Here is a 27,610-nt window from a genome sequence, read left to right on the forward strand (position 1 = left end):
CCCCAGCATCTGGCTGAAATGCAGATCCAGCATCAGCAGGCGTGGGCTGGCCTGAGACTCTGCATCTGAGAGGCAAAGGCGAGCGTGGTCATCAGGGTCCCCTGGAAGACCTACAGCAAATAAACCAGAAAAAGACAAAAACAGTGAGCTGGTCTCTTGCACCTCAGCCCTGGAGATGCAGACGGACCATCCTCTGAAGAAGGCTCCCCTGCTCATGCTGAGGCCGGATCAACCTTCAATTAACTGAGCAACCAGCGTGTGCTGGGCACTGACCTGGGGCTGAGGGCTCAGTGGGAACAGGGCAGGGGGGCCTCCTGGCCACATGGGGCTGCCTTCTTGTGGGGAGAAAAGCTAATAACAAATTCATTTCTTCCAGAGGGGTCTCCCATGAGCTAAAACCTCCGAGCCTCTCTCGGGCTCTGGTCCCTTATCCACTGTCTCTTTCCACTCTGCTCTGAAAGAAAACCGCACCACATAAGCTTCCGACCGCACAGTCCGTTTCCACCCTTAATTACAGAGTGACAAGTGCCGTGAATGGGTGGGGAAACAGGAGGTGGGGAGAGGACTCGGGGGTGGGAGGCGGGTGGGCCGGTGGGGCGGACACAGGGCCATAGGCCGGCCTTGGCCACAGCTAGCTTGGGGCTTGGCCTGAGCTCCCTGGTGGCCAAAGTGAGACACGGTCGGTGATGTGACCTTCATTGTAAGGTTTGGTTCTTGGATGGGACATCTGGGTTGCATCTTAAACCAAGGCCCATAGGTCTGTACGTGAAGGTTCTGTAGATTTGGGGAGACCAGCAATAGCTGGTTTTCTATCCGAAGTTATGTGTTCCCTGGTCCTGATTTTTCATTTATAATTTACCAAGTTATAGCAAGATGTTTTGATGTAGAGTACCTCAAACATTTTTCGAACAAGAGTGGGTTCAACACATGGACACGCTCAAAGCCCACCTTGATGGGATACCCCTTTATGGGGGGAGCGGGGGCAGCCCCAGCTGGAGGCCCCGCCTGGGTGTCTGGAGCTGCTGCGGGACCCAGGCTCAGCAGCCACCCCCTCCCCGGGTTCTGTCTCCCCACTGCTGGGAAGGCACGGCTGGCCGGTGTCTGGGGCTCCCCTTCCGCCCGGGGTGGAGGGATTGGTCAAAGAGCTCAGGGCCCCCCACAGACAAAGGTCATGCCTGGGGGTGGGCCGTGCACCAGCAGAGTCCCCAGGTATCAGAGCAGGCCCAGCAGCCCGAGGTGGCAGTGCTCGACAGAGCCCCCGACACTCGGGAGGTGAGGGCAGGACAGGGCCCAGTGCCGGGGCGGTGGGGGGCGGATAGAGCCCAGGCAGACAGCCCCCTGCTACAGCCTCTGCCCTTTGCCTGGTCCTTCCGTCTCGAGGGGACCCTGCCCATAATACTCCCCACCCCACCCCAGGCTCAGCCGGTCCCAGGCCTATCCCGGGTTCCGTAAGGGAGCTGGGAGCCAAGCAGGGCGGTTCAGGGATCTCAGCCCCATCAGCGGAGCTGAGTGGCCACATGCTCGTTGGTCCTCAGACCGGGGACGGGCTTCCGGCCCCATCCCCCACCCCTGGCTCCTCCGAGGCCGGCTCACTTCCGCTCTGCCGGCCACGCCCCTGGGCACCTTCCCCCTGGCCCCGTGCAGTCAGTACGTCCCCAGATCAGACCACGAAGCTTCGCTCCTACCCTGCCATCCCCTGCGCACCCCTCCCTGGGCTGGAGCAGGGGCTCCTGGCTCGCTTTTCCCACTCGACAGGAGGAACTTGTCCCCCCAGGTGGCTCCCCCCGCAGACCCCCGTGGGCTGACACTTCTCACCAGGCGCCCACCTCCCTTCCCCGACCACCCGACTCCCAGCAACCCCCAATCACCGGCTCACGCGCCCTGGGTCTGTCCTGTTATCTGCCCGTAGGGCACCCACACCCCACCTCCAACCAAAGGTTAACTCCACGAGAGGGGAGCCCTGGGAACGGGGTCGGGGGTCTCCCCGCCTAGCCCGGAAGGCCCCCTCCAGAGGCCCAGAGCCGGCCCTGGGAACCTGAGCCCTCTGGGAGCGGGAAGAGGAGACCCCAGTGAGGCCGGGTGCAGCCCGAGGGTGAGGACCCTGGAAGAACGTCCTCAGGGCCTGGCATCGCAGACACAGCTCGAGAGCCGGGCAGACAAGTTTTATTCCACCCGCTTCCCACCCACAGCCACGCCAGGCTGAGCGAGGACGGGCTGCGTGGAGGGTCTGGGACAGAGGTGCACACAGGAGGTCACGCTGTGGCCCGAGGCGAGTGGGGGGCGGGGAGGCAGTTCTGCCACTGACCCTGGGGGGGTCTCTCTGGAGGCCTGGCCGAGCTGAGGGGTTCACAGTCTGCATGGTGTGGACACTGGAGGGCTGAGCAGGCTGGGGTGCAGGGAGCGGCCAGGTCTGCTCCACGCACAGGAGGCTGCCCTGCACCTGCTGAGCCCCTGACGCCCCAGAACAAAGGTGCCGGGGTCTCGGGCGGCGACGGTCTTTTCGACAAAGACTCAGGAATGCCAAAGTGGCTGAGGCCGACGGGGGACTGAACGGGACAGAGTAGAAAACTCTCGCATTCACGCACCGCACAGGCGTACACGCAGGGTCAGTAAAAACACAAGGCCTGGGTCACACGACACTCTGCCGGCCCCCTGCCCCCTCAGACTCAGACGTCCCACAGCCACCGCCCCGCCCAAAGTCAATGAAGATCCCTTCCGAATCCGAGTCGACCGACTCCAGGATCTGGTCCACCAGGTTCTCGGGGCTGGAGGAGGCTGGTGAGCTGCGGGCCGGGCCTGGGCCAGGCTCAGGGGGCTGCGCTGGAGGGTACAGTCTGCTGGGGCAAGGCCCCGACGGGGGCGCTGGGGAGGGTCTGAAGGTCCCAGCAGGGTCCTGGCCGGGTGTGTCAGCAAAGCCCTGGGGCTCGGGGCAGGACGTCATCTCGGAGACCGAGTGCCTGCGGATGCCCGTGCCGCCGGCCACCGCACCCTCAGCCTCGTGCTCCGCCACGGGGTTCAGCAGTGGCGTGTTGTAGCTCTTGGACCGCACCACCGGGTTCTTGGCCAGGATGTCCCCCGATCGGGAGCGGCGCAGGAAGTGCTTCTCTGCATACAGACAGACAGACAGAGCATCAGGCAGGGGGCCAGGGTGGGGCTGGCCAGATGCTAGGGAACACCCACTGCAAGCACCTACTTTGCGCCCAGCTCTGCAGGAAGGGACCGCTACAGGGAAAAGCCCGACCGGTGTAGATCCTGCTGGGGCAGCCTGGAGGGGAGTTGGGGTTTCCACCCCAGCTGATACTAGGTCCAGCCCTACGTGACCTCCTTCTCTCCTCGGTCTGGCCTCTCAGCCTGGAATGGGGGCGGGGGGCCTCAAGTCAACCGCCTGGGTTCAAACATGCACCTTGCCAGGGACCTGTGCACGTGCCTCAGTTTCCTCACCTGCGGAAAGTCAACAAACCCAAGCACTTGCTAAGGGCCAGCACTTTCTTAGGCAGACACAGACCCTGTCTTCAGAGCTGGAGTCCTACTGTGTGTGTGTGTGTGACTAGAAACTCCTCTGGGTGGGCCACAGGTCGGGCAGTGGCAAGTGCCCGGATGGCGCAGCACATGAGGTCAGGGCTGGGGTTTATTCTGAGTGTTGGGGGGTGACCCCGGGGGTGGGAGAGGACGGATATAGGGGCAGGTCTCAGGCTCCCACTCAGGACCCTGCAGTTCCAGAGTTGACCACCAGGTGGCAGGGCTGAGCGGGATGAACCAGAGGCTGTCCTGGACCACAGGACACAGGCTCCCTCTTTGCCTGGCAGGGGTCTCGGTGTCCAGGGCCACACAGACCTCAAAGTTCCTCCAGCTGCTGGAGCCCCGCCGGAGCTGGGACATGCTAGCTGGGCAGGTTTTATAACTGCAGGTGGGTGGGCCCTCTGGACGAGGGGACACTCCTGATGAGCTCTCGTACCGCTGTCCCCTTGGTTCTCTTCATGCATTTCTTCCCAGGCCTGGATCCTCCCTGCCCTTCAGCTCCCAGTCTGGCCTTCCCTGAGCTCCCCGCCCATGGCCCTCATGTCACCTGGGCACTGGTCCCCTTGGGCGCTCATCTGGGGATGGTTTACTCATTGGTCTGCCTCCCCTGGCGGACAAGAGCAAATGAGTGTGGGGCTTGGTCTCTGCTGAACCCTCAGGACCAAGAACAGGGGCTGGCGCACAGTAGGTGTTCAGTTTACAGTGCTGAACGAACCGATGGGGCCAGGCAGCCCCAGGACGCCCAGCCATGCCCACTTCACAACCCCTCCACACCCCCCGTGAGTCCCCAAATAAGCCCGGACTTCTTGGGCTCCGGGCCTTTGCACATGCTGGGTCCTCTGCCTCGTCAACTCCTGACTTTCAGGACTGAGCTCGGATGTGACCTCCGTGGCGGGTGCGGGGGTCTCTGCCGGGCTCTCAGGGGAGTCACTGCAGCACCACTTGTGACGTCAGCCCTTGAAGGAGGGACCCCACGTGACCCGCCCTCTGCCCGGTGCCCCGCACACAGCACGGCCGGTGGATGCTCAGGTCAGGTTTGCCGTGGCCGCACATCTGGTTCTGCATGACTCCCCTGGGAGGCCTGGGCCCCCGACCGGGCAGAGGTGGATGGGGCCAGGGGTCACCCTGCTCCCACCCATGCCCAGGCGACGCCTACCCAGGATGCAGGAGTGTGTGAAGGCACCCTCGCTGGAGTAGAGGCCGTAGGTGCCCAGGTAGGGCGACACCACCTTCTGGATCAGCGTCTCCAGGCGCAGGTAGTCCTTGGTCACTCCCCGGGACTCGTGCACCCCCTGCAAGAGGGAGGGGTGCGGGGGTCCGCTGGTCGGCCTGTTCCCTGCCTCCCTAGCCCAGCCGTGCTTAGCTCAAAGGCCACCACGAACGGCACCCTCCCCCTCCCCCGGGGTCCTGGCCCCCATGGCGGTGGCCCCGCACCCTCCCTTCCCAGCCGTCTCTCGGGTTGGGGCCTCTGAGCCACCCTCCTGCTTTAACGCCCTCGTGGCTGCCCGCTGCACACAGGAGCCCGCGTGGCTGGGAGACCATGATGCCTGCGGGAAAGGGGTCTGTGGCCAGATTAGGCTGGGCACCCTGCACCTCCCCCTCGGGACAGTTGTGTGTCCCCTTCCGTGAGCTGGCTTCCCAGAGGCTCTGGGCAGTCCTGGGGGGCCAAGCTCATTCACCTGGACCCGCACCCTCACTCCCTCGCCCCAAGCAGCACTGTAGGCAGGACAGGCTGCCCCCTGGGCCAGGCCCAGGTCCAGGTCTGTATCCAAGCTGAGTGGTCAAGGCCCGTCCATCTGATAGAGCCGCCCCTCCCCCTCCCAGACTGCTTCCCCGGCCAGGCACCGTCCAGCGCCTCCCAACACCTCCCCTCATTCACAGCTTTGAAGGGTTTTCCACCCCTCCCATTTCACTGGAGCCAAAGCCTGGAAAATGAGGCTGCCCACGGGACAGCCGTGGCCTTGCCCACTCAGCTGCGAGCTGACCAGGAGGCAATCTCTGGGTCCCCAGCGCCCCCGGCAGAGGGCCGGGCACACAGCAGGTTTTTAGCGAGTGCTTGCTGAACGAATGATGTCTCTGAACGAATGAATCATCCCCAAGGGGCTGCCAGCAGTTAAGAAGCAAGATACACCCAGGTTAACGTTGAACGACGATTCAAGACAGCGAGAACCCAACTCTGTGCTGCCTACGAGAAACCCACTTAAACTATTAAAGACACACACAGACGAGAAGTAAGGGAGTGCAGGACTGTATGTGAGAACACGGATCACAGATCACGATAACACAGATCACAGCACGAGTAGCCATGTCGATTTCAGACAGGACAGACTTCAGACCAAAGCAATCTATCAGGGATAAGGAAGGGCATTACCTAATGGTAAAGAGGTCACTTCTCCGAGGTGACATAACAATCCCTAATGTGTACGGACCTAACACAGAGCAGGAAACTACGGAGGCAAAAAGTGACGGGGCTGCGAGGACAGAGAAATCCATCCTCCTAGCTGGAGGCTTCAACACCCCTCTCAGAAACAGATCCAGCAGGCAGAAAATCAGGAAGGACACAGATGAACCCAACACCACCATCAATCAACTGGATAAAACTGACAGCTATAGACAACTTGTCCAATAGCAGAATCTATATTCTTCTCAAGCTCACGTGGGACATCCTCCAAGACAGACCACATTCTGGGCCACAAAACACACCTCGACACATTTAAAAGAACAGAAATCGTACAATGTCTGCCCTCAGACCACCAAGAAATTAAACCAGGAATCCGTAACACAATGATAACTGAAAACCCCCAAACGCACGGAGATTAAACAACTCCCTTCTAAATGACACAGGGGTCAAAGAAGAATTTTTAAATATTTTGAATTAAATGAAAATGAAAACGCCAACGTCCAAATTATCAGGATGCGTCGAAGCAGTGCTTAGAGGGAAATTTATAGCACTGAATGGATACATTAGAATATAAAAAGTCTACAAGCAGTCTTGTAAACTTCCACCTTAGGAAACTAGACAAAGAAGAGCAAATTAAGTCCAAAGTAAGCAGAAGAAAAAAAATAAGAATCAGCAGAAATCAACGGAATTGAAAACAGAAAAATGGATGGAGAAAATCAAGACCAAAAGCTTTGAAAAGATCAATAAAACCCACAAGCCTCTAGCCAGACCAGCTGCGGACAAGAGAGGGAGAAGACCCAAAGGACTAACGTGAGAAACGAAAGCGGGGCCGTCACTACAGACTCCACGGATCCAGCTGTGTTTGGACAAGGAGGGGGTGCCCCCGGAAGTCATCCAGATGGACCTGGAGGAGCCGCCCCCGCCCCCAGCAACAGTGCCGTGGACGAGGAGGACGTTACTGCTGACCTGTGCTGGGCGTTTCACAAACTTTGTGTCCCTTCATTCCCAGAATTCGTTTCTGGGGTCTGGTCTCTGCTCCCCATTGCCCGGTGAGGAAATGCGGGCCCCGGGGCTGCATTATTTGTGTACCACGCTCAGATGCAGGGCCGGTACTCAGCTTCTGGGACCCCGGTGAGAAGGAGCTTTGATTCTGCACGTGAAGCATGGGGCACATAGTAGGCCCTCAAAAGATATGCTGACCAGTAGCTGTGACCTCAGGTCCATCTGGGACTTGAAAACAGTGGGGACAAGTTCACCGCAGGGCTGGGACAAGGCCATTCAAAGTGGAGGCCAAGGCGAGAGCAAAGGGTTGTGGCTGGGGGTAGGGGTCGCACCCAGGAGGGGTAGAAGGACACTCTGGGGGAAAATGGGGCCAAGCCCAGAAGCTGCATGAGGCACAGCGACCACCAGGGGGCAGCACCACCCGGCCTGGCCGCCACCCAGGTGCTGTTCATGGGATCAAGATGAGACCTTATGCCTTGGCTTGAAATCCCAGCCTCATCACTTCCCGCCCCCAAGGGGAAGTGCACCATGGAGGACTCTGTGTCGATTTCTCCTCGTTATCCTTCGAGGAAACAGGCCGAGGGATGCAATGTCCCGCCAGTCGCTGCCCTGCGTGGCCGCCAGGACGACCGCCGGCTCCCACCGAGTGTAGCCCCTCGACCCTTCTAACGTCCACATTCATCAGCCCCTTCTTTGCTCTGGAATCTTCAACCAGCTGCCCTGGGCCCCAGGACCAACCTCACAGACATAAATTTAGAAGGACTTCCACGTGCACGGGTGGGTTCAGGACAGTGAACAGGGTTGGGAGCCTGTCAGCCTCAGGGAAGGCCAGGCTCCCAGCCATCACAGCTCCGGGCAAGTGAGGACTCTACTTCCCCGCCTGTAAAATGGGGTGGTTGACGGTGCTCATCCTGGGGCTGTGACAGTGAGACAGGCTGGCAAACTGTAGGGTGCCGTGCCCGCCACAGGGCTTGGGGCGCAGCAGTTTGCAGAAAGGTCCTTCGGAAATGTCTGGAACTGCTGTGGGGAGCGGGAGGCGGTGGCCCCCAACCTCAGTGACTGACCGATGGGGGAGTAAAGGCCTGGCCCCGCTGCCCTCGAGGGACACTCTGTCCACACTCCTGGGCTCCCTGTGGGCTCCCGGGCCGGCCTTCTTGTGAACGAACCCACACCTTCGTCCAGCTCCTTCTCAGCCCCCGCTGCTTCCTTCTCCCTCCCAGGTTTCTCCTGGGAGTCCCTCCCCACCCCCGCCCTCCCCCACCGTTGAGAAGTCACGTGGCCCCACACCCACATCTCAGGCTCTGTCTCCGGGGAGCCTGGGACATGCCGCCTGTGCCCGTCACCGGGCTGAGCGCAGCCCCCACGGGCCCCGCGCACCTGCAGCACCAACAGCATCTGCACGACGGCGGGGGGCACGCGGGCGCGGGCCCGGGCCAGCGCGTCCTCCAGCTTCACACTGAGGGTGATGATGTTCCGGAAGTGCAGCAGGGCCAGCTGGCGCACCGACGGCTCCTTGCCCTGCAGACGTGGGGGCCGCCGCTATCACGTGAGACCCTTGCTCCCCTGCCCCCACCAGTTCTGGGGCCAGATACAGGGACGGACCACTGACCCCCAGATCCCCTTCCACCCCGTCCTCCTCCCCAGATGACCCTCGTTCTGCGGAGAGAGGGCCCCACACGGCTCCCTCAGGCAAGGGAAGGGTGGCTGTCACGCACAGAGCCCCTACTGCGGGCAGGGCACGGCCTACTGTGTGCTGCTAAGGGCTTCCCAAGGTTCTGAGCATGGAGCTGTCCTTATGCCCGTCTTGGGGGTGGGCAGCAGGTTCTGGGAGGTCCGGGGGCGAGCGCAGGCACAGATGGCCCACACGTGGCAACAAGGGCAGAGGTGTGCCCACCCCCAGGCCGGGATCGGCTGTCCCTGTGGCCCAGGAGCCGCTCACCTGCACCGGGTAGAAGACGGCCTGCAGCGTGGGCAGCACGTCGCTGAAGAAGAAATCCCAGGTCTCTGCCAGCGAGTCCAGCAGCTTCTGTCCTGTGGGCACAGGGACCATCACCATTACCCCAAGGGGCGCCGGCAGATGCTTCCCGCCTTCCCAGGTCACGAGTCACCTCTCCTGGCAGCAGGAGGACGCGGGAGCTGAGGGCCGGGCCCTGGAAGGCCCCCCCCACCTGCCAGGGTGATGGGCCCGGATGCCCAGCTTCACCCCCCTGAGCCTCAGCTGCCCCACTAATAAAACGGGGCTGTAGCAGGGCGAACCCCTCAGAGCCGACAGGAGGAAAGGAGATGAAGCAGGGCCTGGGGCAGAGAGGTGCCGGGGGGTCCGTTTCCTCTGCACACAAGCCCTACAGGAACAGCCCAACAGGCGCTCCACTCACACCCTTGTCTCATCCGCCCTCCCCCTCCTTCCGCCCACCCATCGGTCTGTCCCTCTGTCCACCTGACAGACATTCACACAGCAGCTATGCTGTGCCAGGCCTGGCACTGGGGACCCAGCTGAGCCCAAAACTACTCCAGTCCCACCACGTGACAGGGCGGCAGGACAGTGAACAGCCACCCTGGCGAGGGAGGAGTGACCCCCAGCGGGCAGATCAAGTGCCTGGGCCTCAGAGGTGCGGGTCTCTGCCTCGAGGGCCTGCGTCCCCACCACCCAGGCTGCCTGCGGTGGGATCTGGGGAGCCAGGGAAACCGCATCCAACAGCAGCAATGGTCCCAGGCACGAGGGGGTCACGCAGAGAGAGCTTCCCGGAGGAGGTGATACCCAAGCTAATTCAGGAGGACCGTTTTGCCTGGTGGACTGAAACCCTTGGCACATGAACCATGGAAGTACACGTGTGGAAAGCAGGCATTTGGACAAGCTCTGTGGGCCTTTCTGCTGGCTCTGGGGAAGCAGCAGCGCCAGTCACAAGGTGGACAGACCCTGGGGGTGGGGACAGCTGAGGTGCCCCCCAGCCGGCTCTGTGCTCCCCCCGGAAACGCCAAGTGCTGAACCCTCAGCCCCTCTGCCTGGAAGGAGCGGAGAGCTGGGATGAAAGGCTGCTGGGTCAGGATAAGCAGGCCTCCGGGACATGTCGCCGAGGCCTCTGCTGCTTGGCGGGACCCCACCTGGAAGCCAGACTAGCGGTTGGCTGGAGAAACACGGCCGTGGTGGTGGGCATCCCCTGGAGTGGAGGGGCCAGGGCCACGGGCTGGCCAGCCTCCCAGAGCGCACCGCCCATGCCCGACTCCTCAAGGTTTCCGTGGGAACCAGGAGGTCGGTCAAGGGCCTTTGCCTCTTGTGCTCCCTTTTCCTGGGCTCTGAGCCCCCCAACCCCTCCCCTCCATAAAGCCCCCGGGGTCTGTGTGGGTGCTGGGCTCTGGGAGGGGAGCCTGGTGGGGGTGACCGTGGTGAGGGCGGGTCCACCTTTCTATGCAGCCCGTCTGCCGGCACTGGAGCACCCTGGCTGGCAGCCAGCTCCTGGTCCGACCGGGGGCCCACAGCCCACAGCGGGCTCTATGGAACCCAGGACGGTGGGTGTCCACCACCCGAGGAGCTCTGCCTGCATACAAAGGTCCCTTGAGGTCCCCGCCGTCACCGGCGAGAAGAAAGGCGGCTCAGTTCCCCAGGCGGCCGTGGGGCGGCTCTGGGCGCGGGCCAGGCGGCGTCTGCGGAGCGCAGGCTGCTCTCCAGCCCGCGGGGCGGAAAGGGGATGTCGTACAGTCCAGGCCCCGCCAGAGCCACACGCCGACCAAGGGGCCAGGAAGCTCGGCTCCGTGCCCTGGCTGAGCTCTCTGCTGCCCGGGAACTGCGGTCTGGGGACACCAGGGTCGGCAGGGGTGAGTCAAGCACACGGCATCGAAGTCCCGCCCTGGGGCCCCAGGGGGTCCCTCAGCCCGAGCCTCAGTGTGGTCCTCTGTAAAATGGGCGTGATCAACGTGTCCACACTCAAAGGCCAAAAGCTACCCTGTAGCAAGTGCTCAGCTGTTAGCCTGGCGCTGACTAGCGGGCCCGCGTGGTCTGAGGCCGCGCCGACGCTCAGGAGGACGCACGCCACCCAGGGGCCGTGCCCTTGAGCTGGATCTCCCAGGATGGGGCGTGGGTCAGCCTGTCTGTCTTCCTTTCTTCAGTCCGACTGTGCAGGCCCTGGAGACGGGAATGCACCAGGCTGGCTGATCTTAGCCCAGACCTTAGTGGTGACCACAGGGCAGTTGGAAAGGCCACAGCAGGGGCTTGGAGGAGGGTGGCCAGGCTCGGAAGAGAGCGTGTGAGGGCCGTCGCAGTGCAGTTTGGTGGCCTGACCTTAACAGGCTGGGATTCCTGCAGGGCAGGCAGAGCCCAGGGCCTGGAGCCTGCAGAAACCCTGGGCTCCCCCTCGGAGTCCCAGAGCGTCCGGCTGCTGAGAAGCTACCCCCGCTGCAGCTGAGCCCACCGAACCACCACCTTGAATGTGGCCCCAGGGAGGGAGGCCTCCACCTCAAGGCCCCTCCAGGCCTCCCACTTCCAGGAATCACTGTGCTCGGGTTCAAGGCCTTGCTGGAGGCTGGAGGGGGGCAGGTGGCCATGTCCTGGGCTGCCCCTCGTGGGGCTACCCACCACCTCCAGCAGAGGCACGGGCTGAGGACATGGCTGGCCGCAGGGAGTAGTCTTAAGGAAGAGCTCTCCCTGGGACCCGGTAGTAGGCAGAACGGGGAGGCTCCCAAGGCAGCCCCTCGGGGTGTGATGTCAGCCACTGTCCCCACTGCATTGGCTGAAGGGGGGCAGATGTCCTCTCAATGTTTCGAGGCCTGACTCAAGGGCTGCCGCTTCCACGCAGCCCTCCCTGACTGCCAAGGTGGAACTAGCCCTTCCTTCTCCAGGGCTTCCCTTCACTTTGACATTCATCACAGTGGACTCTCACTGTCTGGTCCATGTCTGTGTCCCCAGCTGGGCTGTGAGCCCCTGCCAGGCAGGGCCTAGGTCCATCTCCAGGCTACCTGGGGCCTGACCTGTAGTGAGCACATGGGTGGAGCCTGTCTAACCCCCTGTGCTAAGGTGGGGACAGAAGGAAATGACAGTCTGTGGCTGGAAGGGAACTGGAGGCCGGGCCCCCTGGCCCCCAGCCTGGGGCTCTGTGCCTGTGCCTGAGGCCAAGGGCGGTTGGATGGGGTCGGTGCTCCCTCCTGGGTGGCCTGGCGGACACGGCCACTGCGGGCAGGACTCCACCAAGCCACACAAAGCGCCTCTTCTGCTAAGATCCCAGCTCCCCTGGGCCGGAGCTGGTGGGAGGGCAGGCGCTGCCGGAATGTGCTGAGCCTGCTGGCTCGGTGCTGCCCCCTCCAGGAAGCCCGCCCTGACACCCAGCGGCCTGTGCCTCCTGCCCCCACGCCTGTGGCCCTCACAGCCCTTCTCAGGCTCCTGCCTTGGCTGCTTCCCCTCGACACACGCAGAGGCGGTGCAGGAGGAACACAGGACACGGGGCTCTGAGGTACGCTGAGCACCCCAAGCCTCGGTCTCTGCCTCTGTGAAATGGGCTACGACCCGTGCTTCCTGGGGTCACTGAGAACTCGAAGAGGAACCTGGAGCAGCACAGAGAGGAGTGCAGGCTCGGGAGCCGGGCTGCCAGGTAGGGCTGTGGGGCTCAGGCGAGTTACTCAGCCCCTCTGTGCCTCAGTTTCCCCAAGTGTTCAGTGGCTACAACAATGGAAGCTTCTTCACAGGGTTGTGGGGTGATCTAGGAGTCAGGCAATGGAAACTCTCGGGACAAGCCCAGCACAGGGTGAGGACGTGCGGCGGCTGGTGCCTGGTACACAGAGGGAGGGTCGTGACCTGCACAGGGCCTGACATACAGCGGGCCCGTAGCAAGATGTGCCGGTTTGAGCTGCGTTTCCCCCCATAATTTGATTTCTCTCTACACCAACTCACTCCTGCCGGGAAGTGTACACACAGTACTTGTCACCCCCAGCCCATGGGCACAGGGAGCCCAAGGGTTCCGGGACCGGGCACATCCTGCCAGGGCTCTGGGCCTGGCAGAAGGAGACAGCGGCCGGCCAGGACCTCCCTCTCCTTGCTGGGGCCCGAGCTGGGCAGCGAGGCCAGCTGTGACTTGTGGGCCTGCCCCTAGAAGGGCAAAGGGGGTGTGTTCTGGAGTCGGGATGCCCTGGGTTCGAATCCCACCTCCACCCCTTACGTGCACTGTGGCTATGGACACGTTGAGGGCCATCGCTGCGTTGTTCCCCATCTGTGAAATGGGTACAGTGACCCAAAGGCCTCACAGGGTAGGTATGAGCATTAAAAGAGATAATTTGCCCAGAAAGCCCCGCACCAAGCCTGGGCCCCAAACCCTGGCAGGGAGCCCACATCCGCTGGGCCTCCAGGCGGCAGCTTCCAGCTCTACCTCTTCCCCCGGGTCTAGGCCAGTTCCCCTCCGGTCCTCAAAGATCCTGATGGGGGTTCTCCCAGGCTGCTGGGACAGGGTTCACGGGGGCCAGAAGCCCTCGTGGGCAGTGAGGTGAAGCAGGGGCCTTCTCCCAGACATCCCTCAGCCCTCCTGGGCCCCAGCAAGATGGGGGGCAGACGCTCTTCCCAGCAGGGTCCCCTCCCGGGGTCAGATCTCAGCCCTGCTGCCCTCGAGGCATTGCTTCTGCCCCTCTGGACTCTCTCGACCAGAAGGGCCACACCACCCACCCACAGCCCCAGGTGGAGCCCATGTAAGGCCACGGCTCCCAGCGGCCACCCCGCGAGCAGCGTGGCCCGGCACCCGGTCCCGGCAGCGGCCACCAGACTCACCTTCGTAGAAGCGGATCTTGTCTCGCAGGATCACCATGCCTTTTGTCAACAGCTGGTTCTGCAAGGCACACGTGGAGATGCTGTCACCGCCCCAGGGGTACCCAGGGCCCCCAAGGCTCCGCCACCAGGCAGCCGAGGCCCAGAGGGGGAAGGACTCACCGACATCCCGGTCCAGTCGTTGCGGAGCTGGAACCTCAGCTCCCCGGGCGCACGTGGGCAACTGACCCAACCAGGCTGTCCCAGATGGGAGGTGGTGCGGGGACCCCACCCTCACCGCCCCCAAGAGACAGGCCAGGCCTGGGCCTCCTGTTTCAGGCTCAGCGGGCGGGCAGGCGGCTGCCCCCGCATCCCACAAGGAAGGAGGGACTTTCGGGCAAGAGGGGCCCCGGGACCAAAGGCCTGGCTTGAGCGCTGCCATCACCCACTGCCATGAGGCTCCAACGGCAGCCCCCCTGCCCGCTCACCCTGGGCGTGGCTGAGTGACACCCCGTGGTCTCAGCAGCAGTCATAGCAGCCCGAGAGTAGAAACAACCCGGGGACCACAGACGGACGGACGGATAAGCAAGACGTGGTCTCGCCGCACTGTGGAATACTACTTGGCCGTAAAAAGGGATGACGTTCTGATACGGGCACAACATGGGCGAACCTCGAAAACTCTGTGCTCAGCGAGAGAAGCCAGACACAAAGAGCAACGCGCTGTGAGACCCCACTGACGTGAAATGTCCACACAGGTAAATCCAGAGACGGAAAATAGACTAGTGGTGACCTAGGGCTGGGGGAGAGGGCAAGGGGGGTTACCCAGCTATAAACATGCGGTTTCCTTTTGGGGTGATGAAAAAGCCCTGGAATTAGCAGTGACGGTTGCCCAACTCTGTGAATACACTGCATACCACTGAACCGCACACTTTCAGTGGGTGTGCAGTATGGTTAGGTGAATTACACCTCAATAAAGCTGTTAAATTAAAAAAAACCAACCCTAAACCCACAGGATGGGAGGAGCCGCAGGCTGGTCCTCACTTCGCCCTCCCCCGGGAGGGTGGGCACGATACTCCGAGGCTGCGTGAAGACGCCCCTGCCTGCAGCATCTCTGCCTTCCTGCCTGTGCGACCTCGGGGGTCCTCTCCCCGCCCCGAGCCCCAGGGTTCCATGTGTTCATCCACTTTGCAAGCCTGCGGCCGCAGCGCCAGCATCATCACCACGCGGCTCAGGGCCCTGGGGTTTGCAGATGAGCCACCCGTGGGCTCTGGGGACCCACCCCGATGCTCCAGGAGGAGGTGGACAGTAATCACAAAACTGACCTCGAGCCGCGCCACGTGCCAGGCAGGGTGGTGAGTCCTCACCCGCATCTCACCGTATAACCTACCCAACAACCCACACTGGCTAGACAGGGGAAACTGAGTCATGGCCAGGCGGAGACCTTGAACCCAGAGCTCCACGTACCCACCGGGAGCCAGTGGCCCCTACCCCCGCCCTTTCTGGCCAGCTCAGGAAGCAACCCCTCAGGAGAGCACAGAGCACCCACCTGTAGGTACTCCGTGAAGAAGGACCCCAGCTCCGTCTTCAGCAGCTGCCTGTGGGCGGGAGGGCAGGAGTCAGAGACCCCACGGTGCCAGTGAGGGCTGGGGGCCGCCTGCAGCGGGAGACCCACCCCCTTAGCCCAGTGACGTGAGGACGTGACTAGATATTTCTCCGAAGATACACAAATGGCCAATAAGCGTGTGGGAAGATGCCCCATCGTGAGTAACCAGGGGGACACGAACCCAAACCCCGAGATGGTACTTCACCTGCACTAGTGCTGTTAGAATCAAAACCCCAGGCGGAAAAGAAAAAAGCCGGGCAGTAACAAGTGTCGGCGAGAATGTGGGGAAATCGAACCCTCACTCACGGCTAGTGGGAACGTAAAATGGTGCAGTCTCTGTGCACAACAGCTGGGCGGTTCCTCAAAAGATTAAAGGTAGAGCCGATATATGACCCAGTCATTCCGCCCCAGGTGCGGACCCGAGAGCAGTGGAAACGCAGATCCACACAAGGTCTCCTACACAGATGCTCCCAGCGGCACTGCTCACAACAGCCAAAAGGCGGAAACAACCCAAATGTCCATCAACAGATGACTGGATAAACACAGCGGTGTTTTTCACACAATGGGGTATTCTCTGGCCATAAAAAGAAACGCAGCGCTGACACCTGCCCCAGCCTGGATGACCCCCGAGTGTGGAGGACCATCACGCTGTGAAAGAAGCTAGATGCAAAAGGCCACACGTACGCAGTACGACTCCATTTATATGAAATGTCCAGGATGTGCAAATCCACGGAGACAAAGTTGACTGGTGTCGGCCAGAGGTGCTGGGGGAGGACGGGTAACCGGGAGAGACCGTTAAGGAGTACAGGCTTTTTTTGGGGCGGGTGAGGAAAATGTTCTGGAATTAAATAGTGAGAGTTATACCAGCTTGTGAATGTACTAAAAACCACTGAACTGTACATTGTAAAAGGACAACTTGTATCTTAAAAAAACAAAATCTATGTCTATATCTATTTGGTGGTGGCCTGGGGGCTGGGGGGAGAGAAGAATGGGGACTACCGGTCTATAAATATGGGTATGGGGTATCCTTTTGGGGTGATGAAAAAGCCCTGGAATTAAAGACAGTTGCACAACTTTGTGAATACACGAAACCACACACACACACTCACACACACACGTATATAAAATGGCAGAAAACGAGAATGACGGCCAGACATCAGAGCCTTGTTACCCTGCACCATCCCCGGCCCTTCTCATGGCTGGGCAAAGCCGAGGGATGCAGAGGCATATTAGGAAAATGGGGCTCCTGGGGCCCCACCCCTGAGTGGCCACATGAGCCCAAAAAAAGCAGGACCCCCTGCAACGGTCACACACATCAGGCCTGGGAGAGGCTACAAGCCCCTGCTGTGACCGCAGGCAGCCCCTTTCCCTCCCTGGGCCTCGGTTTATCTGTCTGTAAGGGCCATTTAGGGTTGGAGTGGGGGGACCCTGCCCCAAGCTGATGAGGAGGTTTGCATATTCTTTTGCTGTAGGGACAGGGTGGCGCATGCCGGGGCGTGAGGGAAAGAGCACAGAGGTGGGAAATGCCTCCTTGCGGCAGCTGTGACCCCGGCCAAGTCTCTCGACCTCTCTGAGCTCCAGCCTCCTCCACTAAAATGCAGGACTAATGCGTCGGCTTCGCAGATTCCCTCAAAGCTGGTCCATCCTGGGCCCCTTCACAAGTGCTCAATTCTCAGCTATTCACAGGAAATGAGGGGTACTCGGCGGGGCTGTGATTGCTTTTCTGGGAACAACACTCCCATCATTAGGCAGGTGGGTCCTTCCTCTTTTTTTTTTTTAAACTTTATTTATTTATTTTTGGCTGCATTGGGTCTTCGTTGCTGCGCGCGGGCTTTCTCTAGTTGTGGCGGGTGGGAGCTACTCTTTGATGCAGTGCACGGGCTTCTCATTGCGGTGGCTTCTCTTGTTGAGAAGCACGGGCTCTAGGTGCGCGGGCTTCAGTAGTCGTGGCTCACGGACTCAGTAGTTGTGGCTCGCGGGCTCTAGAGCGCAGGCTCAGTAGTTGTGGCGCATGGCCTTAGTTGCTCCGTGGCACGTGGGATCTTCCCCGGGCCAGGGCTCGAACCCGTGTCCCCTGCGTTGGCAGGCGGATTCTTAACCACTGCGCCACCAGTGAAGTTCCAGTCCTTCCTCTTTTAACAGAACAAATACTCTTTGTGATGCTTAACACCAGCGGGGCATGTGGGCTGTTATCTTGAGCCACTGTCCCAGTCCCTCCCTGTTTCCCCTGAAAAGGAGTCTTCAGGAGGGTGGGGGTGAAGGCCACAGGACAGGGCCTGGGGTCAAGGTCCACGTGGTGGTCACCGCCCACCTGGGCTCTAAAGGCAGAACCTGAGACTGGTGGACCCACGGGTGGGGGGGGCAGGCCTCCCACCTGGCACAGCCCTCCCACCACTTACAGACCCAGGCCTGGATGGGACAAACGACCACTCACCGGACGCCCTCGTTGAGGCTGAAAAGCTCCTGGTCGGGCAGCCCCTTGCGCTGGAAGACGGCGATCACCCCGTTGTGGATGCTGCGTGGGGGACGGAAGAAGAGCGCTGCTGTCCAGAGGCCCTAAGACCCCTCCCCTCCTTCCCTCTCCCACTGAGCCCCTCCTGCTCTCCTTGAGGAACAGAAGGGGCCCGGTCAGAAGCAGGGCGCCAGTCCTTTCGCTTCGAAGGCAGGCCTGGAGCACAGGGACTGGCCGCCCCATCGGACCCCATCCGCCCCAGAGCCTCAATTCCCACCTTGAGCGCCAGATCCTGGGCTCCCAGCCCCAGCCTCCCTGGAGCCCCAGCCTCCCTGGAGCCCCAGCCTCCCTGGAGCCCCAGCCTCCCTGGAGCCCCAGGCCTGCCACCGGTCACCTCTCCAGGCTGTCACTGGGTTACCTTCCACACACTCTGCCTCCCTTCCCATGTTCTTGAACCCTCTGCCTCCAGGCTGGAAACTAGGGGACACCCTCTGATGATCTCTCACACCCCCAAACATAACCAAGTCCAACTGGCTTTCTCACCCTGTGCTTCCAGGTGCCTGTGAGCCAGCGCCTGCCTCACTGAACTGGGTACCTGTGTTATCTGCACCTGGCCCCACTGGGGAAGCTGCCCTCACCACAGGGCCTTTGCACATGTCCTTTCTTCTGCTTGGTCCCCACCCTCACCCCCCACTCCTGTCTACGTGGATCCTTCCTTCAGGTCACAAGAGGTCACAGCGTTTACAGCACTTGTCAGTGTGCACCTACATGTTTATCCGGGACTCATTTGACTGATTGGTTCCCACGGCCATCTATAAACCTCGGCGCACAGGGCCCTGTGCCGTCTATGACTGTGTGCTCTCACCTGGCTCAAAGGAGCAGCCTGGTAGTTATCTGGTGAAATTCACCCTGACTCTCCCTGGCCCTCCAGGTCCTCCAGACCCTGAAGCCCCAGCAATCTCTACCCGCTAGATCTCTGCTGCACGCTTCTCTCTCCTCCATGCTCGCCTGACCTCTGATCGCACAGGCACCTCCTCACTGCACTCAGTGCCCCCTGCCCTGGGCCCTGCAGGTACAGCCCAAGGCCTGAATGTGGCATTCAAGGCTCGGCTGGAATGGCCCCTCCCCGCATTCTTGGGCACCCAATGCTCACAGAGTACTGGAGCCGCCAGGGGAGCCACAGCTCAGGGTCTTTGTACCCACTGCCCTTCCTACCTGGGGCGGGGGCGCCTTATGCTATCTACTAGGCAAGGAGCTATTCATACTGGAGCCCTGGCTCAGAGGCCACTGCCTTCAGAAGCCCTCCTGACCGCCTCCCTTCCCCGTGCAGACTTAGGTCCCGGCACTCTGCCGATCTACTTTCATGTCAGCCCTCACCACCGGCCATAAGCTCCCAAGGGTGAGAACCAGGTCTGGGAGGCTCCACCGCCCTCCACTCAGGACTGGGTTGCTGCTCTAAACTCACCACTGCAGACGAGCTGTGTGATTCCTGGTGGACAGGGACAGCTGGACACGTGCTGCCGTTCACATCATGGAGTAGGTGGGGGCCACCAAGCTCCTGCTGCCCCTGTCTGCTCTCACCAGCTCCACCCTTCCCAGCAATGTGGACTGGCCGCCCACTTTGCAGATGAGGAAACTGAGGCTCAGAGGGACCAAGCTCTGGGAGGCCACAGAGCTCGCCCAACAGCTGCCCCCTCTCCCCACGGAGCCAGGTGTGGGCAGGGCTTCCAGTTCCGCACCCTGGAAGGGGCAGGGCAGGGGCAGGGCCCCGCACCCCAGGTGGGTGAAGGCAGCTCTGAGCAGTGCAGGGACGCGCCCCAGGGGTCCACAGCTGGTCCCGACCAGGCCAGGGCAGAGCCCTCGTCACCCGACCCGACGATGCCTGACTACCCAGGCACCTGGTGTGAAATGGAGGCCGCGAATGTGCCCGCCCCCAGGCTGCCGTCAGGATGAAAGCCCGGCCGGCGCCGAGCCTTGGTGTGTGGTCACGGCCGGGACTGTGCTCAGCTCTGTCAGAAGTGCCTGGTGAGGGCTTCCCTGGTGGCACAGTGGTTGGGGGTCCGCCTGCCGATGCAGGGGACACGGGTTCGTGCCCCGGTCCGGGAGGATCCCACGTGCCGCGGAGCCTGCGCGTCCGGAGCCTGTGCTCCGCAACGGGAGAGGCCACGGCAGTGAGAGGCCCGCGTACCGCAAAAAAAAAAAAAACAAAAGTGCCTGGTGGGCTCCGGCGAACAGTCACAGTAGGGCTGGTCCCCGTTTACAGTCTGACGGGAAGTCTAACGGCTGCCACCCTGAAATCCTAACAGATGCGGACTCGTGCCCAGCCTGGGGGCTGCTGGGGGCAGAGGTCAGACCCTCCCAAACCTGCAGGAGCCTGGGAGCTGGCAAATGGGGCATCCTGAGCATGGCCCCGGGGGCCCGGCCCCTCCTGAGGCTCGGAGGGGCCTTGCCAAGTCCTCCCTGGGGACCAGGCCTCCACCAGGCCGAGGGGACAGTGTGGGGGACCCTCGTCAGCCTCCCAGGCCTGGCCCTGCTCTTCTCACCAGCCTTTCCAAGTCCCTCCTCCCGCCTCCTCCAGTAAGCCTTCCGGAGGGAGCGCAGCCCACTCTGGTCCCCGGCCCAGAGGCACCTTAACCCACAGTTCTGGATGGGAAGGTGGGCTCTTTGGACAAGTCTTTCCCCGAGGCCCTCAGGGGTCCATCGTCATCTGTGTCACTTGAACCGCCCACCCCTGGGTCTGAGCAGTGCTGGCCTCCTCCTGCCTCAGGGCCATCATCCTTGCTGTTCCCTCTCCCTGAGGCTCACTGTGACGTCAGGTCCCTCGCTCACACCTGTGTGCAGAGAGCATTTGATCCCGGCTCCTTTGCCGGGAGGGCAGGTCTATTTGGTTTACCACTTAGGCCCGGCTCCCCGCAGCCCGGGTCTCGCACCACCCTACGTGTATCTGAGCAGCGCCCCGGCCAGCCCTAGGGTCACCCTTGAGTTCTCCTATCCACACCCCCACCCAGCCCGGCCTCCACCCTGGTGGACCCTGCCCCTGCCCTTCCCACCTCCAGCCCCGAGGCTCGTTCAGGTGCGGGCCTGGGGTTGAATCCCAGCTCTGGGCTTCCCTGCTGCCCGCCTCTGGAGACTGGACCGCGAGTCCCTCAGCTTCCCCCTCCATACAATGGGACTCAATCGCAGCCCTTGTGGGGTTACGTGCGCCATGGCATCATCAGCAGTGACTGCGGGGGGGGGGCAGGATATGTGCCCCCGGAAGCACCCACCATGGCTCAACCATCTGCCCCGGGGTTTCTCCATCTCCTTCTAACCACACCATGAGGTGGGGACTGTGACAGCCCAGGCTGCAGAAGGAAACACTGAGGCTCAGAGAAGCCAGCGGACGGCCCAGAGTCACACAGCTCGATGCCTGGCAGGGCCAGAAGGGAGCCCGGGGCCCACCGTCCTCCTGCCCCCCACAGCTGCTCAACCTGGGCTTGGTGGACAGGCAAGGCCCCGCTCCTTCCCGTTTCTTTGCAGCCTTCTTTCCAAAGTCCAAGTTGGGTCAATAACAAAGCCCTGCTGTGAGCCGTGGGAGAGAGAGGAGGAGGGGTGGGGAGAGGAGAGGCCCTCATGTGACTTATCCCCCCTGACAGAAGTGCAACTCGGGCCCGGGGCCTCCCACATCCTCATCATTATCCCAGGGGCCCACGGCCAGCCCTGAGAGATGAAGCCCTGCTCCGCTCTGCTCCGGTCGCCCCGGGGGAAGCACCCACGGGCCTCCTCTTCACGCCCAGGTGAAGGCACAGGGGAGGCAGGCGACTCGGAACCCAATCCGACCCCCTCCGGGCCTCAAGGTGACCCTCTGGCAGATGCGGGTACTGAGGGCATCACTCTCAGGCCTGCGGGCCGTTCCCATGCTCACCCTGCTTTCAGTGCCCTGGCCCTGGCTTACACGGCCCCCAATTCCCAGCCCTGCTCCTCCCTGGGCTCCAGGCAGGAACTCAGAGCTTTTCTCCAGAGCCCCACCTGCCCAGGGAGGCAGACGCCTGACTGCGCTGACCCCCCGTCCCGACAGGCTGCAGGGGGACAGCGGGGTGCCCACGCCGCCCCCATGGCTGCCTGGCCGCACAGTCCCACCCGTTCAGCTGGAGGGCAGGTTCTGGACGCTGGGCTGGGGGCCGGGAGGTGGACAGCGGATGGCCCTGAGCCCCGACTGCTGGGAGAAGTGAGGGCCCAGGGCGCAGAGCAGGGAGGGAGGGAAGCCCAGCACACGAGTGTCCTCTGGCTGCTGTAACCAAGGCCCACACACAGCGGCTGCAAGGCAGCCAAAGGCTGGCTTTTGACAGCTCTGCAGCCGGAAGCTGTGTCAGTGCCACAGGGCTGGAATCAAGGTGCGGCTCCTTCACGGCTCCGGGCGAGAGTCTGCTTCCCGGCCTTTTCCAGCTTGGTCAGGACTCCTCCCTCCATCCTTACAGCCAGCATTGCGGTGTCCTCAGCCTCTCGGTTCCCATCCTCACGTCTCCTTCTTGAACTCTGACCCCTGGGCCTCCCTCCCATTAGCACCCTTGTGGTGACACTGGGCCCACCTGGACCATCTCCCCATCTGAGGATTTACTTAATTACATCTGAAAAGTCCCTCTTGCCGTGTAAGGGAACGTATTCACAGATTCCCAGACATCTTCGAGAGCCGTGACTCTGCTGACCACTCCCAGACCGCCTCAGAGCGGCAGGGGGCTCAGGACCCAGGCCCGACTCAGAGCAAGTTGTTCGTGAGGGTTGGCCGGGAAGCCAAGCACTGGCCCCCCACTGGCCTCCACCCCCCAACTCCCAACCAACCGGTCACCCTGAGGGCTTCAGCCAACCTCCTCCGGCCCCTGAGACCCCATGAGGCGGTGGCAGAAGCTCTGGACTTAGACCTGGGCAGTGCCCACACCTCTGGACCTCAGTATCCCCATCTGCAAGATGGGGGTAGCAAGTCCCACCTTGAAGGCCGTTGCAGGGATGAAAGCAGCTTCTCCACGCCTGGGGTTGGGACAGGGCCCGGCACAGGTCGGGGTTGGTGGGCACCGCCGTCCGGGGGATAGAGCAATCACAGGCCCGGAGGAGATCTAGGTGCAGGATGCCCTGTGGGCTTTGGCCAGCAGTGGCCCCGTCCAGGACCAGGGACGAGCAGATGAGGAGGGAGGGCTGCACCTCGGGCTCTCACCACCAACCCCCGCCTCGCCCGGCCCCAGCAGACACCAACTCACACGTGTCCCTGGGCAGCGGCTTCAAGTCAGGCCAGGGTTCAGACTCAACGTGAGCAGGGGCTCTTGGTCAAGTCCCTCTCCTTCTCTGGCCTCAGTTTTTCTATCTGGATGCTAAGGACCATCAGCCCCGCCTCGGAGGTGGTCCGTGGGAACGAGAGGGCGCGCGCTCCACCTGCGCGGGGCCTCTGCTCTCACAGCCGGAAGGCGGGTGGGCGCCAGGCTCGCCAAGCCCCAGGCATTCGGGCAGATCCAGGCCTGGCAAGGAGTAGGGCTCCATAATGGTGTACACCCTCTGGCCCAAACGCGGGTACAGGGGACTCCTGCCCGCCCCCCAGCGGGCCCCTCAGCTCAAGAACATGACCTCCGTGCAGCTGGAGGCCTTGCACACGCGTGGGGTGCACACCCGGCGAGGAGCTAACTGGGGCCAACACAGGGTCAGACAGGGACACAACATGCCATGCCCGGGCCCTTCGGGAGGGAGGGGATCAGGGGCTCCAGGTGGGAGTGACAGGTGAGTCTTCTAAGCCAGCCCTGTGCCCTCCCCTGCAGTGCCCTGGGCCAGGCACAGAGGGCAAACCCGCCCTGTAAAGCAGCAGCAGGGGCTTAGGAAACAGCTTCTGACGGTTCTGTTCTAGTTTCCGGTTTGTGAGCGTGGCCCAGCCGGCCGGCAGCCCGGCACCCAGCACTCAGACCTGCCCTGCGCACGTGCAGAAGGGAGCCCGGGCCCCCTCTGTGTGTGGTCAGCACCCACGCTCCCCCGGCTTATCCTCCCCTCAGCGCTCAACACCACCCGCTCGGACCAGTGCCGGAGAGTGAATGAATGAACGAATGAGTGAGTGGCTAGGTGAGTGCACGGATTCCACTATCACAGGAGCAAGCTATGTATTTTGCCCCATGTCCAGATAAGGAAACAGAGGCACAAGAAATTTAGGGGATGGACCCAGGGTCCACTGTAGTGGGTTGAATAGCGTCCCCTAGAAATTCATGTCCACCTGCTACCCCAGAGCTTATGTGGAAACAGGGTCTTTGCAGATGTAATTGGTTAAGAATCTTGAGACCAAGTCATCCTGGATTTGGGGTGGCTGCTACATTACGTGGCCCAATGACTTTCTAAGAGAAAGGAGAGGGAGATTTGGACACAGAGAAGGTGGCCAGATGAAGAGAGAATCGGAGAACGGGGTGATGCAGCCACAGGCCAAGGAGCCACTGGGAGCTGGAAGAGGCAGGAAGGAGCCTTCCCTGGAACCTCCAGAGGGAGCGAGGCCCCGGTGACACCCTGATGTGGGGCTTCCGGCCTCCAGCGCTGTGAGAGAACGAACCTCTGTGGTTTTAAGCCACAAGTTTGTGACAATTTGTTACGGTTGCCCCGGGAAGCTAACGTGGTCACGTGGAAAAAGGGGGTTCATCTTGGACTCAAAATAAGGAGTCTACAACCCAGCAAGGCAGGACCTGTACTGTCCCACCCCCCAAGGCTGTGTCCTGGGGGGCCCTGGCAGGGAGGACTGCGAGGATTGGGGCTGGGCAGCTAGGCAGCGACCAGAAGAGGCCCCGACCTCCCCGTGGTACCTGTGGAACACTGGCGGGGAAGGCACTGCCCCTCCCTGGCTCAGGGCCCCCTCTGCCCAGGGAGAGCGGTGGCTCCGCTCTGCGGCGTCCACACGGGCAGGCTTCCTGGTCCTCTCTGCGTCCCCCTCTGCACCTCTATATGGGGCGTGGTAGTCATAACTCCCTCCCTGGGCTACGAAGGGCACCAAGGGCCGTGAAGGGGCCCGGCACACAGGAGTGCAGCATGGCAGGCGGGGCTCGTGGGTCCAAGGGCCGGGCGGCTCGGGGTCTTAGAGACGCCGGCTGTGGGCCGGGCCGCTGCCCTGCGGTCTGCCCCGCCGAGGCACAGGATGGCACTGAAGTTTGAAAGTTCCTTTAAGTGAGAAGCAGTGGGGGGGACCCAGGTGGCCTCTCCCTACAGGCACCTCCCTGAGCTCCAGAAGACTCCGAGCCTAGCCCAGGGTGCCCCCACCTCTGCCTGGAGAACCCCTCAGCAGGAGAAAGCTGCTGGTGGTGAAAGCTCAGGGACCAGCAGACGCCTGCGGGGCCCCCCCGAACCCTGTCCCTACAGGCCCTCCCTGACACGAGTTTGTCCCCAGCACGAGTTTGAGCTTGAAATATAAGTTACGGAGGCCCTACCACGTGCCAGGCACGTGCTGAGGACTTCAATACAGATCTTCACATTTAATCCCCACAATGGCCCATTTTACAGAGAAGGAAACTAAGGACCAGGGAGGCTAAACAGCTTGCTCAAGGACACGCAGCAGGGAAGAGGCAGAGCTGGGATTTGAACTAAGTCTGTTTGGCTCCTTGCGCTAAACCACGGCAGAGAAACGAGGAGGGAGACCGCTTCTCTCCGCAATTCTGCGAGAGGAGGAAACGCCTCTGGAGGCAGTGTGCAGTCACTGAGCTGATGATATTACCCAGCGAGAGTCCTTCCTTCTCTGTCCCCACACCGGTCCTGTAAGAAGGAATGTGCACGCCCGCTGACCGATAGGGAAACTGAGGCAGGCTTGTCCCAGCACTCAAGCAATTCGCAACTTGGCAGGGGGCAGAAGACAAGCAGGCGACTGGACGACGGCGTCCTGCCTAGTGCACAGAGGAGGGTCTCAGGCTGGGAGCCCTGTGCCCACCATGACGCTCATGAAACGACTGATGGACAGAATAAATGAGTGTCCACACTGAGAGCTGGTTTTCCGATGGCCAAGACCACAGACGGTGGAGCATCTGGCAGGGTTTCACTGCCGGGTGTGTGCGGTGACGGGGGCACAGCGCCCTGGATAGCCTGCCCTACTCTCTTCTCCTGCCCTCCCATTTTCCTTTTGGTGGAAATATCTATTGTTGAAAAGGGCTCATGAGCAAACACGGTGGGGAATCCCACTAAATAAATCGTCTCTTTTCCGGAGATCCCAGCCTTGCTCTTCAAACCAAGTGGGAGGGGGTGGTGGGACTTCCCACGCCCCTGCTTGTCTGGGAAGGGCCCGCGGGGGGAAGGTCGTCTAAAGAATGCCGGGCAGCTGCTGCACCCCTGCTGACAGCTGGGAGGACAGGGGGCCGCTCAAGGGAAAGCCACCCGCCCACTGCCGACCAAAGGGACCTAAACGCAGAACAGGAAGCGCAGCGGCTACCCACCGACTGCGCCCGCGAGGCTTATCTGCGAAATGGGATAAATACTTCCTGCTCTATTTACCTCCCAGGTTGCCATGAGCACTGGAGCGAAGACGTGGGAAGACCCCGGGGGGAAGGCGGGGGAGGCTGGCTCTCGGGATCCAGGCCCACCCCACCACCCACCAGCTGGGCGCGTTGGGACCAGCCCCGGGTCCGCGGTCTCGTCCCTCCGTTCTAGAAACACGTTGCACTAAACTTCCCTTCCCGTCCGCACAACTCCGGCGGAGCAAGTTCTCTACAAACTGTAAAGTCCCGCGCTGCCCCCCAGCACAGTTCCTCGCTGGGGGCCGGCCCTCGCCCGCGGACCTGCTCCAGGGCTCCCCCTCCCCTGGCTCTGGCACCCGGGGCCAGCGGCCCGCGGGCCGGCCGGGAGGGCGCGGCCTTACCTGTTCCAGGTGGCGTTGGCGCAGGCCCGGCGCTGCTGCGTGCCCCGCTCGTCCGCGGCGGCGGCGGCCGGCTCTCTCTTGCCCAGGTCACTGAGGCTGGGCGAACTCATGAACTTCAACCTGCGGAGAGTCCTCATGGTGACCCCGGCGACAGGCTCCGCGCCCACGCGCGCCCGGCACCTCGCCCTGCGCCACGCCGCGCCGCGGGCCCCGGCCGTTGCGGCGCCCTCTACGAGGAGACTTGGGCAAAAGCAGGAAGCCCAGCGGCCCTCCAGGGTCCCGCCCCGGCCCCACGCCTCCGCCCCGGGCCCCGCGCCGGCCGCCCCGCCAGGTTAATCATTGCTCGGAGCGGCCGCAACGTGGAGCTCCCAGAGCGCTGCCAGTAGCGCGGACTCGGCGCTAACGGGCCCGGGGGCGGGGTTCAGGGCCGGAGGCGGAGCATGGTAGGCCCCGGGGGCGGAGCAGGAGAGGGGCGGAGCCGAGGTGGGGCCTCAAGAAAGAGGGCGTGCGCAGAGGCGGGACCAAGCTGGGCGGGGCCACGAGCTGGGGGCGGGGCCGGGGCCTCCGCTGCCTCAGCCGCCGCATCCCACTCGCCCCGCCCCTCCCCCAGGCAACCCTAGTCCGCCCTCCTGGGGTCGCACTCTGGCCCCCTCTGTCCTTCCAAGGGCCACCAGTGCCCACAGGAAATCAACACGGACGACCGCACAATCCAACCCCAAGCACCCACCCAGCGCCCGCTCCTGCGGCCACACCCACACGGTGCTCAGCTTCGTGCCCGCTCCCAGACCCCTAGTGCAGTGGTTATCTTTCCCCTTCTTGCCATCCCTCCCCACAAAGGCTGTGCCCACACAGATCCCTCAGGACCCCGCCACGTGGACACAGACTCCTCCGTGGTTATCATGAAGGCTGGGTCGAGGTCTTCAGCCCATTTTCCAGTTGAGGAAACTGAAGCTCAGAGGGTGAAAGAACGTGCCCAACGTCATGCAATCGACCAATGGCAAGGCTGGGCCTAACTCAGGCCTCCTGAGCACACGGCAGGGCACCCCTCCAGCTTCCGGGGTCCCCGTGGGGCTCCCTGCCCCCTG

General features: G+C 62.2%; 1 protein-coding gene across 4 annotated transcripts; it reads right to left on the reverse strand.

Moving 5' to 3' along the window:
* PRR5 (proline rich 5) lies at positions 1-26,923 on the reverse strand. 4 transcript variants are annotated; one of them, XM_060165234.1, is made up of 9 exons: positions 26,526-26,923; positions 17,678-17,758; positions 15,187-15,235; positions 13,665-13,722; positions 8,862-8,953; positions 8,300-8,440; positions 4,676-4,811; positions 2,582-3,105; positions 1-110 (listed from the first exon to the last, which is right to left on the reverse strand). In XM_060165234.1, exons 1-8 carry the CDS (start codon positions 26,660-26,662, stop codon positions 2,630-2,632), a joined length of 1,170 nt encoding a protein of 389 aa, XP_060021217.1. In that variant the 5' UTR covers positions 26,663-26,923; the 3' UTR covers positions 1-110; positions 2,582-2,629. The 4 variants fall into 4 exon arrangements, with proteins under 4 accessions (XP_060021217.1, XP_060021216.1, XP_060021218.1 ...); XM_060165233.1 differs by lacking the exon at positions 1-110 and having other exon boundaries at positions 2,142-3,105; XM_060165235.1 differs by lacking the exons at positions 1-110; positions 17,678-17,758 and having other exon boundaries at positions 2,142-3,105.
* Between the last annotated feature and the right edge of the window lie 687 nt (positions 26,924-27,610).

Source organism: Lagenorhynchus albirostris, chromosome 11 (assembly GCF_949774975.1).
Source record: "Lagenorhynchus albirostris chromosome 11, mLagAlb1.1, whole genome shotgun sequence".
Taxonomy (NCBI): domain Eukaryota; kingdom Metazoa; phylum Chordata; class Mammalia; order Artiodactyla; family Delphinidae; genus Lagenorhynchus; species Lagenorhynchus albirostris.